Source organism: Moschus berezovskii, chromosome 19 (assembly GCF_049115385.1).
Source record: "Moschus berezovskii isolate FMDL1 chromosome 19, NW_MosBer_1.0, whole genome shotgun sequence".
Lineage (NCBI taxonomy): Eukaryota > Metazoa > Chordata > Mammalia > Artiodactyla > Moschidae > Moschus > Moschus berezovskii.
Window position 1 is genome coordinate 5,270,718 of NC_142478.1, and position 18,521 is coordinate 5,289,238.

At 40.0% G+C, this 18,521-nt stretch overlaps 1 protein-coding gene and 1 non-coding gene across 8 annotated transcripts in view; both read left to right on the forward strand.

Annotated features, from left to right (window-relative positions):
* The window catches only part of TRIM2 (tripartite motif containing 2), a 185,586-nt gene extending 167,822 nt beyond the window's left edge, over positions 1–17,764 (forward strand). For all 7 annotated transcript variants that reach the window (XM_055405295.2, XM_055405296.2, XM_055405291.2 and 4 more), the window contains 4 exons: positions 6,226–6,394; positions 7,423–7,493; positions 12,426–12,566; positions 13,644–17,764. In XM_055405295.2, the coding sequence (XP_055261270.1) occupies positions 6,226–6,394; positions 7,423–7,493; positions 12,426–12,566; positions 13,644–13,796 (534 nt within the window). In that variant the 3' untranslated portion in view covers positions 13,797–17,764. The remainder of the gene's footprint in view (positions 1–6,225; positions 6,395–7,422; positions 7,494–12,425; positions 12,567–13,643) is intronic.
* Positions 5,113–5,184, forward strand: TRNAW-CCA (transfer RNA tryptophan (anticodon CCA)). The gene has a single exon. It is a non-coding gene; the product is annotated as a tRNA-Trp (tRNA).
* Positions 17,765–18,521: the final 757 nt, after the last annotated feature.

Genomic DNA, 18,521 nt, shown 5'->3' on the forward strand with positions numbered 1-18,521 from the left:
TTCTGTGTTGTTGTCGAAGCTGAAGTTGAATGGTTCTGTGAAGACCTACAAGACCTTCTAGAACTCACACCCAAAAAAGATGTCCTTTTCATTATAAGGGACTGGAATGCAAAAGTAGAAAGTCAAGAAACACCTGGAATAACAGGCAAATTTGGCCTTGGAGCACAGAATGAACCTGGGCAAAGGCTAACAGAGTTCTGCCCAGAGAATGCACTGGTCATAGCTAACACCCTCTTCCAACAACGCAAGAGAACGTGTGTAGAACATGTGTAGAACATGTCAGCTTTTAGGCAGTCGTAAATGGTTTGGTACAATTTTGAGCCATAGTGTTATGGTACATCATATCAGAACTGAAAGGAAAAGGAAATTGGGGCTGTCTCCAAAGAGGAAATGTGAGCTGAGCTACAACTTGGAGGGCCCTGTCGTTCAGTGTACTTGTTGTCACTCCCAGCGCCATCTTCCGTCTCTTCAGCCAGTCACTGAAGAGTAGAGCGCTGTTTGATGACGACAGAAATGTCTCTTCCAAAAAGGTTGTCATCCAACCCATTTTCTACATTCCTTCCCAAGGTTATGCACCGCTTTGTCACAGGTGGTGTTTTGAAGGCCATGTGCAGTATTGTCCCCATTCCGCCCCCTGCTGTCCAGGCTTCTCTGTCAGTGGACAACACGAACTTTAACTCATTGGAATACCAGTTCTGTGGCTTATTAACTGTTTGGCTTTTGGCAAATTACATGACTTTCTTAAGCCTCGATGGCCTCGTATTGCAAATTTGGATTTTAAAAAAAATCTGACTTATAGGATTTGGATAAGGATTACATGAGATATTATTTCTGGATTTTATACATGCCTGGTATGAAATAGACATCCAGGAAGTGTTCTTTTCCAGTGCGTGTCCAAAGCGTTCCTTCTGTTGGATCAGTTACAATTCCGGCTTCATGACTTCATGCTGACTCCTGGTGTTCGTTCCTTCTTTGTCCCGACTTACACGAGGATGATGCTTTTCATAATCTATTCTGAAATCCTAAAGATGCGTGAAATTCACTTAGTCTCTTATTGGGAGAATTTGTATTTTCCTTTGTGTGTTTGTTAGATCACAAGGGTCACCTCATCAGTTTTATTTTAAAAGTTATGTAATTATTAACCCTCACATTGGAGCTTCTGTTTTGCATGGGGCAGCATTTTTTCAGACTTGGAGAATAGAAATCTATCACCTCTAATTCCACCATATTGCACACAAGTCTTCAGTTGTCCTTTATTTTTTTGTTCTACTACTAATTTAAAGACTGTATCATGGCCGTTTTCACGGGAAGTTCTCTTGTGTTGCTGAATCTCTTAACTTTCTCCTCTTTGTTTTCCTAGTGTATTTGTGGTAAGGCTTACCCAAATATGACAGCTTTAACATTACTAGAAAGAACACTCTTCGGTGACCTCTTGAAAATACCCTTCTAATTTGGAGATAACCCATTTATTCTAGTTTAATACTCTAGCAGAACCATGACCTGTTGTTTCAAATTTAAAAACTAACACTAAAATAGTTATCGAAAGTTTTATATCTGAAATATTTTATATCTATGGTATTAAAACAACTTGAAGTAGTTTTATATTTAAGAAAGCAAGTTTTCCTGTATCAAACATTTCTTGTTCAATGGTTCAGTATTCTGTATGTAATAGGCTTTCTTCTTGGAAGAACTGGATTCTGATAGTGGGAAGGCTGTTGGTAATAATTGGAATAAACATGAAGGAACACTTATGCCCCCTAGAGGATTGGGGAATGGATATGGTATAGCTGCAGCATTCTCCTTTTCTTTTTTTTTTGATCAAAATCCAAAGGCTAAAAGTTATCAAGTAAAAAGACTTGTACTTTGATGAGATTTCATCCAAGTGTGATGCCTATGACCATAAACAGAGAGATATTTATTTTCTTCTTTGGTGGAATTCAGTAAAATTAAACAACTGCTCTTAACACACATGTAGATTCTCTGTATTTATTCCTAATAGTTCTAAGGATATAGTTTCTTATCTCCTTTTCTTTGTTTGACTCACCAACTTCTTAGGCCTAATTTTATTCCTCTCTGCCTCTAAGTTTTTCCTTTCCATCTTCCCTCCAGACTTACATCTTCCAGTCCATCTGGCAACCTTTTGTGACCCCAGAACAGATAAAGAGACCCCTGGCCACCGTATTCTAAAATACCTCATCTCTTCTTTCAATTTAAGGACATATTTCTTGAGTTAAATATTTTCGTTGAACTTTTCCAAAGCCGGGGTCTAAACTATCTTTGCTTAGGATTCTGTTTAAATGGGGGACACATTGTCAGTAATTCTTATTTCACTTGGGAGAATCTCATGCAGCTAATCGGGAGTGATGAAGGGAAGTGGAAGGAAAAAGAGGTTTTGGTTCAACATTTGCATGTTTTCTTTTAGACATGTGCTAGTTCTCACTGCAACATGATAGAATGGCTGTTATCCCTTATTTTCTGTTTTTATGCTACATAATTATCACTTGGTATTATGTGACTGAGTCATTCTATGTAACAACCAGTGTTCATAGTATTAGGTAATGATGATGTTCTCGTTAATCATCTGAGTTCCCTCTTTTACCTTTGATCTCTCCTGCCATAACTCCCACTCAGACATCAAAGTATATAAATTGTTTTTGCAAGCTCTTATGTTAAAGTCTGTGGTCTTTGAGCTAGATTGCAAATATCAGAATTAAATTAACCAACAGATTTCCTTGCAACAATGCCAGTATTTCCTTCCTAACTGTATCTCTTTGTTCTAAAGAGATCAGATCTGAATCTCAGTAATTTATAAACTTACAAGAATGAAAAATCGTACACGGCAACCCGCTCCAGTATTCTTGCCTGGAGAATCCAGCACTCCTCTCCAGTCTGTGGGGTCTGAGCTGATTGTGACTGAAGCAACCTGCAGCGCAGCGCTAAGCCTGTGCCTGCACTGTGGGAAGGCCCGCCTCCCTGTCTCCATTTCTCTCTGCATGCATCGTCATCTCTGAGGGACAGAAGAGAATCCTGCCGCTCAGGCATGATATCAGCTGAAGAGGGTGGGAGAGCGCAAGAGTGTGCTTGACACTTTCCTCTGTCCTCCAGAATCTGCACGACCCAGGAGGCAAATGTCATCGCTACCATTTTATAAGGGAGGAAACTTGAGGTTCAAAATGGTGACGGAATGAACTTTGCTCTGAAATTTTGATCCTAGGTGACTGGACAAACTGTGGTGTCATAAAAGAAATTAGGAAATTCAGAGGTGCTAGTTTTGGGGTGTTTTTTTTTTAATCTCTTTTTGTTTTTTTAAATGGTTTGATGTTGGTTGAGTTTGAGATAAAATCAGCCATGGCTTAAGATATGGATTTGAGAATCTTACACATGGCAGTGAAAGTTGATGCCATAGCGTAAATGAGATTTTCTAAGTGTGTAGAGTCGAGCTGTCCAATATAGTAGCTACAAGCCACTTGTGAATACTGAGTTCTTGAAAGGGGACTGGTCTGAATTGAGTTGTACCATGAGTGTAAAATATACCCTGGATTTCAAAGATTTAGCCCCCCCAAAGAATGTAAACTAGTTCGTTAGTGATTTTTATACTGATTATAGACTAGTTTGTTAGTGATTTTTGTACTGGTTATAAACTAGTGTGTTGGTGATTTTTGTACTGATCATAAACTAGTGCATTAGTGATTTTTGTACTGATCATAAACTAGTGCATTCGTGATTTTTTAGTGATCATAAACTAGTGCATTAGTGATTTTTGTACTGATCATAAACTAGTGCATTAGTGATTTTTGTAGTGATCACTTGTTGAAATGGTAACTCTGGATATAGTAAGTCTTCTCCATATGGACCTTCAAGTTGCAAACTTCCAAAGATGCGAACGTGTGTTCACGACATGTCTGGTGCACACTGTTACAAGTGTGCATCCTCTGCAAGTTGTGCTTTTGTGTACTTTTAGAGTACAGTGGTACAATATCTTTATTTCAAGCCCAGGATGTCAGAAGTAGGCATAAAACCAATGGTGATGTAGTTGGTATTGCTAAGAAGCACCAACTCTTTACTACTATACTTTTCAAGGTACTGTACTGTAAGATTAAAAATGTTTTCTTTATTTTTTAATGTATTATTTGTGTGAAAAGTACTATAAACCTATTACAATACATCCAATTTTATTTCAGTACAATGTGGCCGATTGTATTAGTTGGGTACCTGTTGGATATATGAATGCGCTCTTGGAATGGAACTTGTTCATATGTAGGGGACTTACTGTATATGAGGTTAAATAAGTACGTAATTAAAATGGATTTTTCCCTGTTTCTTTTTTCTTTTTGATGTGGCTACTGGCAAACTTTAAGTTACATATGAAGCGTATGTTATATTCCTATCAGAATAGCACTAACAGAGAAAGGGAAAACAAGGGGTCTAAAGCAGAACCTTTGAGAATGTAATGTTTCTCAGAGTTTAAGAAGTTTTTAGGTTAACATGTAATATACGCAAATAGATTTTTCACATAAGTCTACAGAGGAGAGTATAAAATGGAAAGAGTTTCCCTGCCATCATTAATACCACTTTGCATCATATAGACACTCTGTGGCTTCTTAATCTCTCTTCCAGGAATGTATATGTGTGTCACCACATATTTAATACAGGTGGGGTACTGTTCTGTACCTTGCTTTTTTCCGTATCTGAAGGTTTTCATTAAAGAACAGAGAGCTCTGCTTCAGCTGACATTTTCCCAGCCTGGTGCCAGGGAGGACTGTGGTTCTTGCCTCCCTGTCACCTCCCAGACCCTTTCCCACTGCTCCCTCACGTCGGATGTGCCTTCTCCTCCCTTGTCTATGTGACCTGTATCATTGGGGTATTGTTCCACGTGGCATCTGAGATGGCCTATTGAATCCTCCCAAATCTACCGAAGTTAACCCTTGACCCTAGGCACTTTCAAAAGGGCACAGTAGACGGTGCGACTGAGATGTTGTTGAGGGTAGGTGCTGTTTCAAACTCTTCTTTTATCTACCACATGGCACACACTGGGTGCTCGATCTGCGTTTGTGGAATTAATAAATAAATGGGCAAATGAATAAAGCCCATCTTTATAAGTACTCTAGGGCTTCCCGGGTGGCTCAGAGGTCAAAGCGTCTGCCTCCAATGCGGGAGACCCAGGTTCGATCCCTGGGTCGGGAAGGTCCCCTGGAGAAGGAAATGGTAACCCACTCCAGTATTCTTGCCTGGAGAATCCCATGGACGGAGAAGCCTGGTAGGCTACAGTCCCCGGGGTCACAAAGAGTCGGACACGACTGAGCAACTGAACGGAACGGAGGAAAAAAAGTATTAAAGTGAAGATTTAAGCCATGCATCTTAAAACAAACAAGCATTGATACACACACTATACTCAGAAAATTAAGGTCTTAAATGCATATGGTATACGTTTTATAGAAATCTAATGCCTTTATCCCATTTTAAAATACTGCAAAGACTGGAACCATTTAATCATCATGAGTTACCCTGTAATAACACTAGACTTTTCAAGTTAATATATTGAATGAATATTTGTTGAGTACTTGTTAGGCACCAGGAAGTGTGCTAGGCTCTGATACACAGTGCTGGGTGGAACAGACATTATTCCCACCTGTGTGGAGCTCTAGTTCAATGGCAGATGCCTGGCCATTTTGATATTAATTATGATACTTAATAAAGACAGTGGCTGCTTCCTTTTAAAGACTGCTTAATATGTACTGTGCTGTAAATGCTTTACTTACTTTATTTTACTTTATACATATTCCAGAAGTAGCAGTGGAAGTGATTAAAGTCACTTTTTGACATTTATAATATTTAAGAATCTAAAACTTAAGGAAAAAAATTAATTTGTGCTATGGCAAATGCTATAGCAAAATGGACACAAAGCAAGTGACAAGCATGAGACGGTCCTCCCACTCCTAATCCAGTGGTCTCTTGCTCCACCAGACTGCCTCCTTACAGAGGAATAGTGACTCTGGTTAAGGGGATTCTAGAACATTTTTGGTGGTGATTCCTTAAAAAAATGATTTCATGTAAGTATCAGGAACAGATAATGGATGTGAAAAGACAATTTTCAAGGCATAATTGTCGTGGCCCATCAGTAGCTATGCGCCTGTTTGAACAGTCAAGTCAGTGTTTGCTGACACCCTCATCTGCCTTCATGTCCTGCAGTGCTTTCACCTTCATTTCCACACTTGTTTCTAACAGACAAAAATCGGATCAGGAAAGTTGATGGGGCCCAAAGGAGTTTCTGTGGATCGCAACGGGCACATCATCGTGGTGGATAACAAGGCGTGCTGCGTCTTCATCTTCCAGCCAAACGGGAAAATAGTCACCAGGTTTGGTAGCCGCGGCAATGGGGACAGGCAGTTTGCAGGTACACTCGATGGTAATATGTAAACCCCCTTTTTTATGCTTCTTCTGCCCACACTTGCATGATGTTGGAGCATGTTGAAGACGCCGCATCCCCAGTGTGTTTGCTGGCTTTGGGAAAGACACTGGGGATGGAATCTGAGCGAAAGCATGGTTAGATGCCTCAGTGACTTTACCCGCAGTAAGTGCTACTGCAGCCCCTGTGTGGCTTTTACTGCTGGCAACTCAGAAGTCTAATCTTCAGATATTAACATTGAATAAAGTAGTTTTTAAATGAAAATGTTTGAGGAACCACGGAGAGCCTTCTGTTTCCACTTCACCGCTGCTTTATTTAAAAGTTTCTGAATGACAGAGCAGGAGTTTAGAATATTTGCTCAACACAGGGAAGGCAGTTTCTTTTACTTTTCTCTTTGGTGTGCCACTTTGCAGTCACAGGCTTACTTCATCTTTTTTACATCTGCAAGAAGAGGCTGAAAACAGTTGATTACTTTCTTTTGAGAAGGATGCTTTTGGTGTTTCACGTTAATTTGCATAATCTTTCTTTATGCTTTGTCTCCAGTTCTGCCAAATTCTGAATGTCGCCCAAAATTATAAAGTGTGGGTTTCTGCCCTACTTGAAAAAAAATTATTACATGCTGGATACTTCTCCCTTGGCGCTCCCAAGTTACCATGTCTCTCATTGGGAGCTTAGGGCCCTGTGTGACTGTCGGGGAAGCTGGCAGGGGTGACTTTCAGATGGTGGTGTGGAGAAGGAATTCCGATGCTTACTGCTCATTCCACTCCATGAGGGCTGCTGGAACTGTCATCATGATTTGGAGGAAGGCAGAATAGAGAGCCACAAGTATAGAATGCTATCGAATCTGTGTTATCTGGAGCCAGAGGTCTGGCTGAACAACCTTTTAAGAACCGAGTCTATAGTTCTTTGTTTTTTCTTAAATAACTAAGTTAATATATGAAGTTATGTAACTACTGTGTTGTTGTAATCATTTCTTTGTTTTGGTTATCACATGTTTTTTCTTATTTTTATTTCAGGTCCCCATTTCGCAGCTGTAAATAGCAATAATGAGATTATTGTTACAGATTTCCATAATCATTCTGTCAAGGTACCATAAACACATCAATTGTTGTTAACTTTTAACTGCTTTAATCCAGGAATCAGTCGGAGAAAACATGAGACTCGTGTATACACACAGGACCTAGGGGATGTAACCTAAAAGAGCAGATCTTTGCTTCTCCTAAAAGATTTGGACACACAGACTTTGCAGAGTCAGAAAAGTGAACAAAATATTGTGCCAATAAGTTTCTTAATTTGAAACTGGTGTACATGGAGATGACTTGAAAATTAAATTTGAAAAAGCAATTGCTTGAACTTAGAGAGGCAGAACTTTCTGAAGCTTAATGTTTTGTGGCTATTTGATAAATTAAAACAGATGACTTTTTTCAGTTTTCTGCACCTGGGACCTTACAAACAAAAGTAGATATTAGAATAGAAATCTGCCGCCACAACCGATTTGGGAGGGAAATGGCCCTGGCATCCGTTCATACAGTGTCCGTCATGCGTCCTTTCACGCACTTGGTGCCCCCACCCCTCCCCCAAACACTGTAGTACATCTTTCTTACTAGGCAGAGCAGGGAGAAAGATTTGACCTCTATGAGCAAATCAGGAGGAAATAGAGTGGTTCACAACCAGTGTCTCATTGGAGCGAGGAAACGCTCGCTAACATTCTAGATCAAGCTTCTCCGAGTGTTAATGTGTGCTCCACTTGAAGGCGATGTCAGGTGGCCGGGGCAGTGCCCTGGCAGACACTTTTCCTTTCAGAGTTCTTCATCTGTTTTTAGGGTTGCCTTCTGTTTTCATCAAGTGATACAGGTTTGCACTGATCCTAGAAGTGATATTAAGTTCTCCTTGTAAGTAAGCTCACTTAAATGCTTTAAAGTCAGGCATTTCAGATGTGAGGGAGGGTGAGAAGACAGCACAGGGGAGGCCAGTGAGTCAAGTTTGCGCTGCGGGACAACCATTGAGCAATCAAATCTAAACGTGAGTCTGCCAGTGTGGATCCCTGGGAGAGCTAAATAGGGGCAGGGTTCTAACTCCCAGAGGAGCGCTCTTCAATGCTGCTTTCCCCCAGCTCTTCCTGGAAGGAGGTGTCTTGAAGCTGGGTAGATAAATGGGAAGGCCTCATGCTTTGGAGATGGGTGCCAAGTCCCCGTGCAGAGAGGGGAGCACAGTGGGCTGTGGTGCTGGGGCAGCCGGGGGGAAGGATGCCCACCGTTGCTGCTTCCTTGAAAGGCCGCTTCCTGCCATGGGTCTCTCCAGAGTTGCTGTCTGAGTGGCAGGGCTCCGTCTGTCCCCCTCCACATACACACACCTGCCCAGGCTTGGTAAGAGGATGAGGACAGTGGGAAGGGCTTTTGAGAATGAGGGACACACACAGCAAAGTGGCATCAGAGCCTTGGCCTGTGGCCGTTCTCCCAGGAGCTGACGCAGTCCTGTGGATGAGCATAGCTAGGAAAGGACAACATGGGCCATCATGACACTCCCTACCCTCCACTCTCTTTATAGAGCGGCCCTTCATTTGACCGTTGTGCGTTCAGCAACAAGGAAACCCGTATAGGTCTCAGTGGTGCCAGGGCCAGCGAGGCCTGGCCTAGGTGCCACCACCCCCAGCAGAAGACGTGACAGTGACCAGCTGCCCTTTTCCACTGAGCACAGCTGGACCTCCGAGCCTTTCCTCCCGCCTTGCTCAGGGCAGCCATGTGAGCCAGCTGGCCTCGTGTGGGAGGATTCCTATTTACCCGTCCTGACTAACACTATAGGAGGAAAGAAAACATATGTAAGTAGCCAAAATGCAAGGCAGAGAGCAACAAATGCCTTTTTTAAGAATAGGTACATATAGGGACTCCCTTGGTGGTCCAGTGGTTAAGATTCCACTTCCAGTGCAGGGGGCATGAGTTCAATCCCTGGTCGGGACTGAATGGCCAAAAACGATGCACAGCCAAAAAATACAAAAAGAATAGGTACCCACAAAGTTCTCTAAACATCCAGTTAAAAAGAGACGTTTTCCATAATTAAGACTCTCAGGGAAGACTTCCAAGTGGAGGTGGTGTTGAGGTGAACAGAATTTTGAAATCAGAAAAGGACTATCATCAAAATTATAAAAACTTACAGTAAAAATGTATCAAAAAAGAAAACTATAAAAATGATTTCACTTCATACTTCTGCCTCTTAGTGTGCTTTCATCTGAATAAATTATAAATAATTAAATGACATTTTAGGTGGGAAAAATAGAAAATATGAGAAATTTAAAGTCATTAAGATTGTGAAAACATTTCAGGTTTTCAGACTGTAGAGGCAGTTTAGTTATTTAACTCAACTTTTCTCTCATTTAGAGGGAAAAAACCCAGTCATTTTGATTTTTCTCTTCGACAGTTGTTGCCATGTAACTTTAATGGAATAGTTGGGCTTTTTTCTTTATATAACATGTGCAGTTAACAGGAATTCTTGATTCGAGTCACTTCTCTGTTGCTAAACATAAAAACCTGAACTATAGGTCAGGGGGTAACAAGTGGGCTAATTAGTTCTTTAGCTACCTTCACTATATATATTTTCCTCATTGCAAAACAAGATTAAATTAGCCTTCTTCATAATTTCAGAATGGAGCAGAAGCATGTAAGCTGTTCGAATTATGTCAAGGAAAACATACTGACTTAGAGAGATAAGCAAACAATGATTATTTGTATAGCTTTTTTTTTTTTTTTTTCGTTTTTATTTTGTATTGGAGTATCGGACCCAATGGTAAAGAATCCAAAGCATCGAGCCAAAGACACAGGTTTGATCCCTGGGTCAGGAAGATCCCCTGAAAAAGGAAATCCCACTCAAATAATCTTGCCTGGGAAATCCCACGGACAGAGGAGCCCGGTGGGCTATAGTCCATGGGGTCACAAAGAGTCGGACATGACTTAGTGACTGAACCACAACAGCACTGTGATTTACAACATTGTGTGAGTGTCAGGTGGGCAGCAAGGTTATTCGCTTATACATACACATACATCTTTTATACACACGTCTTTTCTTTTCAGATTCTTTTCCTGTTTAGTTTATTACAGAATATTGAGCAGCCTTCCTTTGGCTCCATTAGACCCTGTTGATTGTTTTGTATATAGCAGTATGTACATGGTAATCCGGAGAAGGCAATGGCAAGCCACTCCAGTACTCTTGCCTAGAAAATCCCATGGATGGAGGAGCCTGGTAGGCTGCAGTCCGTGGGGTCACTAAGGGTCGGACACGACTGAGCGACTTCACTTTCACTTTTCACTTTCACACATTGGAGAAGGAAATGGCAACCCACTCCAGTGTTCTTGCCTGGAGAATCCCAGGGACGGGGGAGCCTGGTGGGCTTACGTCTATGGGGTCACACAGAGTCGGACACGACTGAAGTGACTTAGCAGCAGCAGCAACATGGTAATCACTGGAAAAGACTCTGATGCTGGGAAAGGTTGGGGGCGGGAGGAGAAGGGGACTACAGAGAATGAGATGGCTGGATGGCATCACCGACTCTGTGGACATGAGTTTGAGTGAACTCCGGGAGTTGGTGATGGACAGGGAGGCCTGGAGTGCTATGATTCATGGGGTCGCGGAGAGTCGGACATGACTGAGCGAATGAACTGAACATGGTAATCCCAAAATTATGTGAAGGAGATAAAAAGAGCCAGAAAAGATTTTAAAGACACGACATGTTAATAAAAGTTGATCCTTGTCTCTTCCCTTTCAAACAACCAAAGAGGTAGCTTATTTACTTGGTAAGCATGTAATTAATTCAGAAAGCAGTAATGACTTTTTTATTTTACCTTAAAGAACATTTAGGTTTTAGAGTTGGAAGCGTCTCACTTCCGCATCATAAGAAACTAAAAGAAATAGCATCATTTTAGTCTTTCATGATCACAGAGATAGCAGTAAGAGAGTCTCTAAAAGCACCTTCAGACTAGATCTGTGCTCAGGCTGAGTGACCTCTCTCAGCTCCTCGTTTTGGAAACCTCACTCTCGTGGTGCCTTGCATATAACACTTTTGGATTTGTCAGTGAGTTTTTCTACATGTGTTGCATGATAATGAAGGCATAAGAGAATATCCTGAATGTGTTTCAAAACCAGACCTTCAAGATAAAGTTATGCTTACTAGTCTTACCATTAAACACATATTAAAATGTTGATTCTCTCAATGTTAGTAATCTGAGTAAGCTACAATCGGTATATATCCTGTAACACTCTATTAATAAGAATATTTAATTAACCACAATAGTCCAATGCTTGGCCGTATCAGATATTAGAGAATCTGAGAATTCTGCAGTTTTGTTTAGCTCCCTCTTCCATCATCCTCCTTCTCTCATGGGCTGTATTCGTCAAAGCCTATGGCTATCTATTATAACTAAAATATTCTGAGAAAATCTATTTTAAAAAGCCGTATTTCTTATTCCTCAGTTGCTGCCATCACGCACACACACACACGCGTGCATAGCACACACGCGCACACATACTCACTTGGATTTTCCTTGCTATAAATGTGTGGTCCAGCCACACTTCTTCTTATGTTGACTTAGTAAAATGGTAGTAAATTCTGATATCTAGCCTAACAAAAAGCTCTTACTTTCTGATTCAACTTTGAGCAATTGTCCATCCTGTTAGAAATACAATGCCTATTCTTGAGATATTTATTTAAATGCAAAAAGAATAATGTGTTTGGAAATTACATCTCTACTTACTCATACTACCTTATATTTGTATATTTTTTATAATTTATAACAAAAGTACTTTTCACATAGTAATACAACTGGATATAAGCTAGAAAAAGAAGTGGTTTAACAAATAGTAAATCAGATTTAGATAGTGAATTGGAGAAGCACAAGTGATATGTGCGGTCTAGTTTGTAAACTCCCCCTTTTTGAAGAATGTCTTAAATAACCTGCTCAGATATTTTTTAAAAACCAGAATGTTTGCTTAACTATTTTAGTTTAAAATAATTTAAAAATATCTCGTACAGGTGTTTAATCAGGAAGGTGAATTCATGTTGAAGTTTGGCTCAAATGGAGAAGGAAATGGGCAGTTTAATGCCCCCACGGGCGTAGCGGTGGATTCAAATGGAAACATCATCGTAGCTGACTGGGGGAACAGCAGGATCCAGGTAGATGGATTTATTTGTTTAGAGTGATCGCTGTTTGTTGGAAGTGAAGTCCCCAAACTGGAATGTTTTCCATTTGTTCATTGGTTAGGTAATTAGACTGTAAATAGTCTAACCAGAAGTGCTAAACTAAGGAAGGTGGAATAGAAACAAGTCAACCCAGGGTGCTCTGGGCAAATCAAGAAGCATTCCCAAGTCACTCTGAGAATAGCAGTGTTCGGCAGTTGACTCTGATGATGGATGTCCTCTTCTCAGGAAAGGGGTCAAGACTTTAAATGTAACACTGCATACTTTAATTTCTCCAGGGTACTTATCTTGCTTAATTATCCCAATGGACATCTACTTTTGAAAAAGCCGTTCGGTATCTGATGGAAAGCCAGAAGCAGACAGGGGGCTACAATCAGAAGGCAGTGCTGTATAGGACCACAGATGCTCAGCTGTTTGTACTGTGGCCCTCATCACACCTGCCTTTTGACACACCCTATAAGCCAAACAGAATGGCCAGGAGAAACCAGCCTGGGCCTAGGAAGGAAAAGAGTTCCTTTTATTTTGTCATAGCAGAAGCTTACTGACCAAAAAAACCACTTTGTGCCCAAATGTACGTGTTCATTGCCTTGGTATAACTTACTCTTTTCTGAAAATGAAAAAATAATCTCCATTTTCTGGTTGCACGTTGACTCAGGACATTCTTCTGTGGTCTAGTTGCCAATTTTTCCCTCTTGTGATTGGGAAAAAGAAGATAGTGAGGCTGGAAGGGGAGAAGTGAAAGCTCAGAGTGAGACTGAAGGGTGTTTTTTTCCTCAGCCCCCATCCAGAGTCGTTCCCCTCACATGGGACCTCTGAGCGTGTGAGCGAGGTTCTCTGGCCGGGGGTGCGCACCTTGGCAGTGCCCGCGGGGCACAGAGAGTGAGGGGGGAGCAGGCACGGTGAGTGGAGGGAGGGCTGTGGGTGCGTGCGGCCTAAACACGCCTGGGGCTGCGCCCGTGCTTCCCCGTGAGCAGCATCGGCTCCAGAGGCTTCCTAGCCCCGGCTCCTTCCTGTTGCTTTGACTTCTGTCACACTCTGACTTTATGTTTGCAGGTTTTCGATGGAAGTGGGTCGTTTCTGTCCTACATTAATACGTCTGCTGACCCGCTCTATGGCCCCCAGGGCCTGGCCCTCACTTCAGACGGCCACGTGGTGGTTGCAGACTCTGGAAACCACTGTTTCAAGGTCTACCGGTACTTACAGTAACAGTGAACGACTGGACACCCCCTTGCAAAGATCTTGCACCATAAACTGGAATGGATTTCTTGACGCAGGACCAGATGATGCTAGACTTTTCTTGCTAGAAGGAATCATCAGTGAACTTTCCAAGGTTATTTCTGAATGTAACAATTTCCTTAAAAACTGCATATCTGATTTCCATAATCCACGTTTAGAGTTAAAAAAAAAATCTCTTCTACCGAATCTATAAAAACTGCAAAGTTTTACACCTGTGAACTATGGCATATAGGACAGGGATTTGTGTAGTTTAACTAATTTTGCAAATCAAACAAGCATTAAACAACTAGAATATTTAAAGGCATTTGTTAATCCTGTGAGTGATAGCTTTTGTGCAGAGCTTCCAAAAACAAGATGAAAACAAAATCTGTTATAGTTATATACTTTATTTAACCTCGGTCACAAGACCCAGGGGATCTTCTAACCTCACTTTTACAGTAGATATTACTCTTGTGACAATTTTTGTTTATCAGTAACTACATATAACATTACTTTGGGAAAAAACGAAAGCTGTCTTACAAAATCCTCCTTGCTGGGATTAGCAAGCCTCTTGAGTTTAGCACTTAAAAAAATCAATGCAAATCTCCCACCCTTTCTGAGTTTGATCAAAGATCTTCATGTGTTCTTTTCACCTCTCTCCTGCGCACCTTGTATCTTAAAGTTCATTTTCAGGGAAACCTGAAATTCCTGATACTTTGAAAGGCATTTTACTATAGTAATGCTACCTTTTGGTAAACCAACGGCCCCGTTAACTCCAGGTTAATGCACTGGAATGTAATCAAGGAACAGTCAGTCACATTTTCTGTGCCATGTTCTCACACCTGACTCTCCTCTTCAATTCACGAATGCGAAAGCTTTACCTCTTGCAAACTGTCAGCACATGTGGTAGGACACCGGTGTCCTAGGACAGAGAGCCATAAGCAGCCCTTTGGAGGACGGATGGTGTCAGCCAAAGGCATGTGATTGACGAGCGGTTTCCCCTTAGAAAGCAAGTGTTACCAAAGTCGTGTTATCGCGAAAGCATTACAGGTAAGGGCATGTTAGGGTTATTTATCGTTGTCTAACGGCGAGTAGAGGCATTAAAGGACTATGACTACACGATTAGGGTAAGGTAGAGTGTATCATATATATATATTTAGCTGAACCTTTGGTGTACTGAAATAGGCAGCACTCTGAAAGACAGAAGCAGCTTCAGCACATTCCTCGACTGCACCGTTTAACGCTGTCCTCATGGAGCAAGCCCTAAAGCAGATTTGATTTTTGCCATTTTCCAGGAATGCTGGTATCGGCTGACTTCTAATCGGAAAATGGCCTTCTGTGCTTTCAAAAACAAAACAAAAAACAGGTCAAAAGAAACAAAGTTGAACTTGAGTTACATTTAAGTATAAACGCATTTTGAGCAATGGTAAGAATAATTTAGTCAAATCTGATTCTGTAAAATAAGATGTGGTGTATTTCCACTGTTTGATTTTCTACTCAGTTCTACCAAATAGGATGTCGTGTTTGGCATTTTCAGTAATGACTTAGGGACCTTTTTCACTGAAAGCACCTTAAAACTGTACTATAAAAAAACATTTCCCACATGTATGAGAATGTGATGTTTCTTTTTTCCTAATGTCAGTGGTGAAATGAGTCTTTGAATTTAAACATTGATGTTTAACGAGCACTTCCTGGGTGCCAGAGGCTATTCAAGGCACTAGGGATAAAGTAATGGAAAAAACAAACAAAGCCCCCTGCCCCTTTGGAGCTTACACTGTAGGGCGGGAATGTCATTTTACCATTAACTAACCTTCTGCATAAAAGATAAGCTAGACTCGATAATTTCTGCAGTGTTTCAAAGGAAAGGTTTTAAACTGGTTAAATTAATTTCAGTTCATTTTCACCAGTGAAAGTAGCTTCCTCTGTAGACTCTGTCATAGGCCATGGATCTTAAGGCTCGTTTACTTAAAGGGGTTTTTTGCACATTCAAATTATACTTGTGAATTTAGAAATTAACCAGCCATCATAACGTATTAGACTGGATATCTTAATAGAAGGAACACAAAGCTGATTTTTTTACATGTCATTATTGGAACGAAACTGGAATAAAAGAAGAGATACTTTGATTCAGACCTGTTCCACTACCTGTTACTAAAACGCATGCTATGGGCACTCCAGGAAACACTATATTTCCCCAAAAGACATATAATCGTATATGTTACAGTATAAATAACATTTCAAATTTGGATACATATGTGCATTTACTGTATTTCTTGGTAAGCATATTTTAGGGGGAAAGTGCTGCTGATAAGATGAATAGACAAGATTTAAATGGAGTTTTGTCACATTCTAAATGTAAACTGAGAAGGATATTAAAATAAGTGACTTTTTGTTTCTGTTCTACCATTATTGTTTGATTTCTGTTCGTCAAGTGTACAGAACCTGTCATACAGTCATGATAAGTAGCACTGAAAAACTACCCATTCAGATTTCCCCTGGGCACTTACGGCAAAAGGTTGCCATTTAGAATGTAATGGTCGGTGACAATGCGTTCCCTCCCCAGTTACAGATATTAGTAACTGTATCTCTGATACAGACCTCCCCTGCTGGACATGGGGAGGTGGGTGGAGTCACCTGACCACCTAGAAACACATGAATAAAAAGCCTTTATGATGCTTAGCCATTTAAAAAAAAAAATGGTTCTTAGTATCTTGATCAAACTTTAGTCCCCAGGTTACCTTCTTTTAATTTACTCTTTGACTAGATTTGAGGCAAATAAATACTAACAGGTCCATGCAACTAGAATACACTTGCTTCTACTACTAAATATACAGGGTATGTACTAAGGGAGTTAACTGGAATAGCAGTATGCTAGCAAGTGTCTATGTATTCTTAACACTAAAGGGTTCACATAAATACTTTGGTAAACCCTAAGTTAATTGGAGGAAATAGCAAATAAACATCAGGTAATCTGCAGATTACTTCAGATGGAAAAAATCTTTATGTACATTTGAACTGTACGGTATCCTCCTTATTCACCAGCTTCTGAAAAAGGGAGGAATGTTTTTAGTTTAATAATTTAAAAGTAAGACATTTCCAGGTAAGATAAAATTGAAGGTATTTGCTGCAAACATTGTTTAATTTTGCTTAAAATTGAAAATCGTGATATTGTTGCATTCTGTAAATGTTACAGGGTTTTAAACTTACAATTATTTTAATATTTTTGATAACTAGGAATCTAGCATTGCCATAAAGGAAACTAAGTGCCCATTAAAGATTTGTTTAGTATAAATAAATAATTTTTTGTTTTGTTTTAAATGACAGGAAGCTACAAATCATGATGTTAATCTTAAACTTTCTGAAAATGAATTGTGTGGCAGTGATTGTATAGTCTGTTTGTGGAGAATGTATGGAAGCTATTAATATTCTAAGATAGATGAATAAATTGGCTTTGTTGTCCCAATGAATGTACAGCACTTCCAATAACTTTTGAAAGCGACACAGCCTTAAAATGTTTTTGCTTTATGACATGGGAATGTTCGGTCATCAAAAGAGAATATTCTTAGAATTCTTTATATCATTTTGAATTGTATAGCCTTTCAGTCCTATGTATGAGTATGAGGGATTTTTGTTTCCTTTTTTTTTCTTTTGAAATTTTGTACATTCCATCTTTATAGGTCTGTTTCATATATTTTGTGTATAGAACACTAAATCTTGCGCTCTTTGACATTGGTACTGGTATATTCTCATCATTGTTCTTTTATGAATCAAAATGCTGACTGCCTATTTAAAGAAGAGAATAAACGCTGTGCATCAAAGTGTTTGTATGTTCGTAGCTACATACGTACCACAGTATTTTGGATGCTTTAGTCTACAATAAATCTTTAAATTAATTCTGTCTTGAAACATAGGAGAAACAAGATTCATGTGTATATCTTTACCATGCACAAAATCTCAAATCATTATAATAAAGCTTGTTTTCTCCATTTCCAGGCTGAACGTTCATTTATTTAACCTATCGTTCTCTCTTAGTGAAGGAAAGTGAAGCTACGTACGTTCTAGAACACGTGGAAGATACCGATGCCTTAATCAAACTGTTCATACTAGTGAGAAAAGGTTTAGTTAATGGAAATGTTTTCTTCGGTTCTCTTTCTGATAGTCTGTTGCTGGTGTCTAGAAATGCAGCAGGTTTCTGTCTGTTAGTTTTGTGACCTGCAGCTTTACTGAATTAAGTTGTTAGTGCTGGTACTTTGTGGTGCCGTCTTGAGGATGTTCTGTGTTCTGGCATCATGTGGTCTGCAAACAGTGATGCTTTTAATTACTTCTTTCCAGTTTGGATTCCTTTTTCTGGTCTGACTGCTGTGGCTACCCAATACTATGTTGAATAAAAGCAATCAGAGCAGTCATCCTTGTTTTTTTCCTGATCTTTGAGGAAACGCTTTCAGCTTTTCACTGTTGAGTATATTAAGTATAGTGTTAGCTGTGGGCTTACCACATATAGTCTTTGATATGTTTAGGTATAGCCCCTCTATACCCATTTTGTTGAGAGTTTTTATTATAAATTGATGTTGATTTTTGTCAAAAGCTGTCTGCAGCTGTTGAGATCATTATATAATTTCTGTTCTTGATTTGTGAATGTTGAACCATCCTTGCAGCCTTGGGAGAAATCCCACTTGATCATGGTGTATGGTTCTTTCAATGTATGGTTAAATTCAG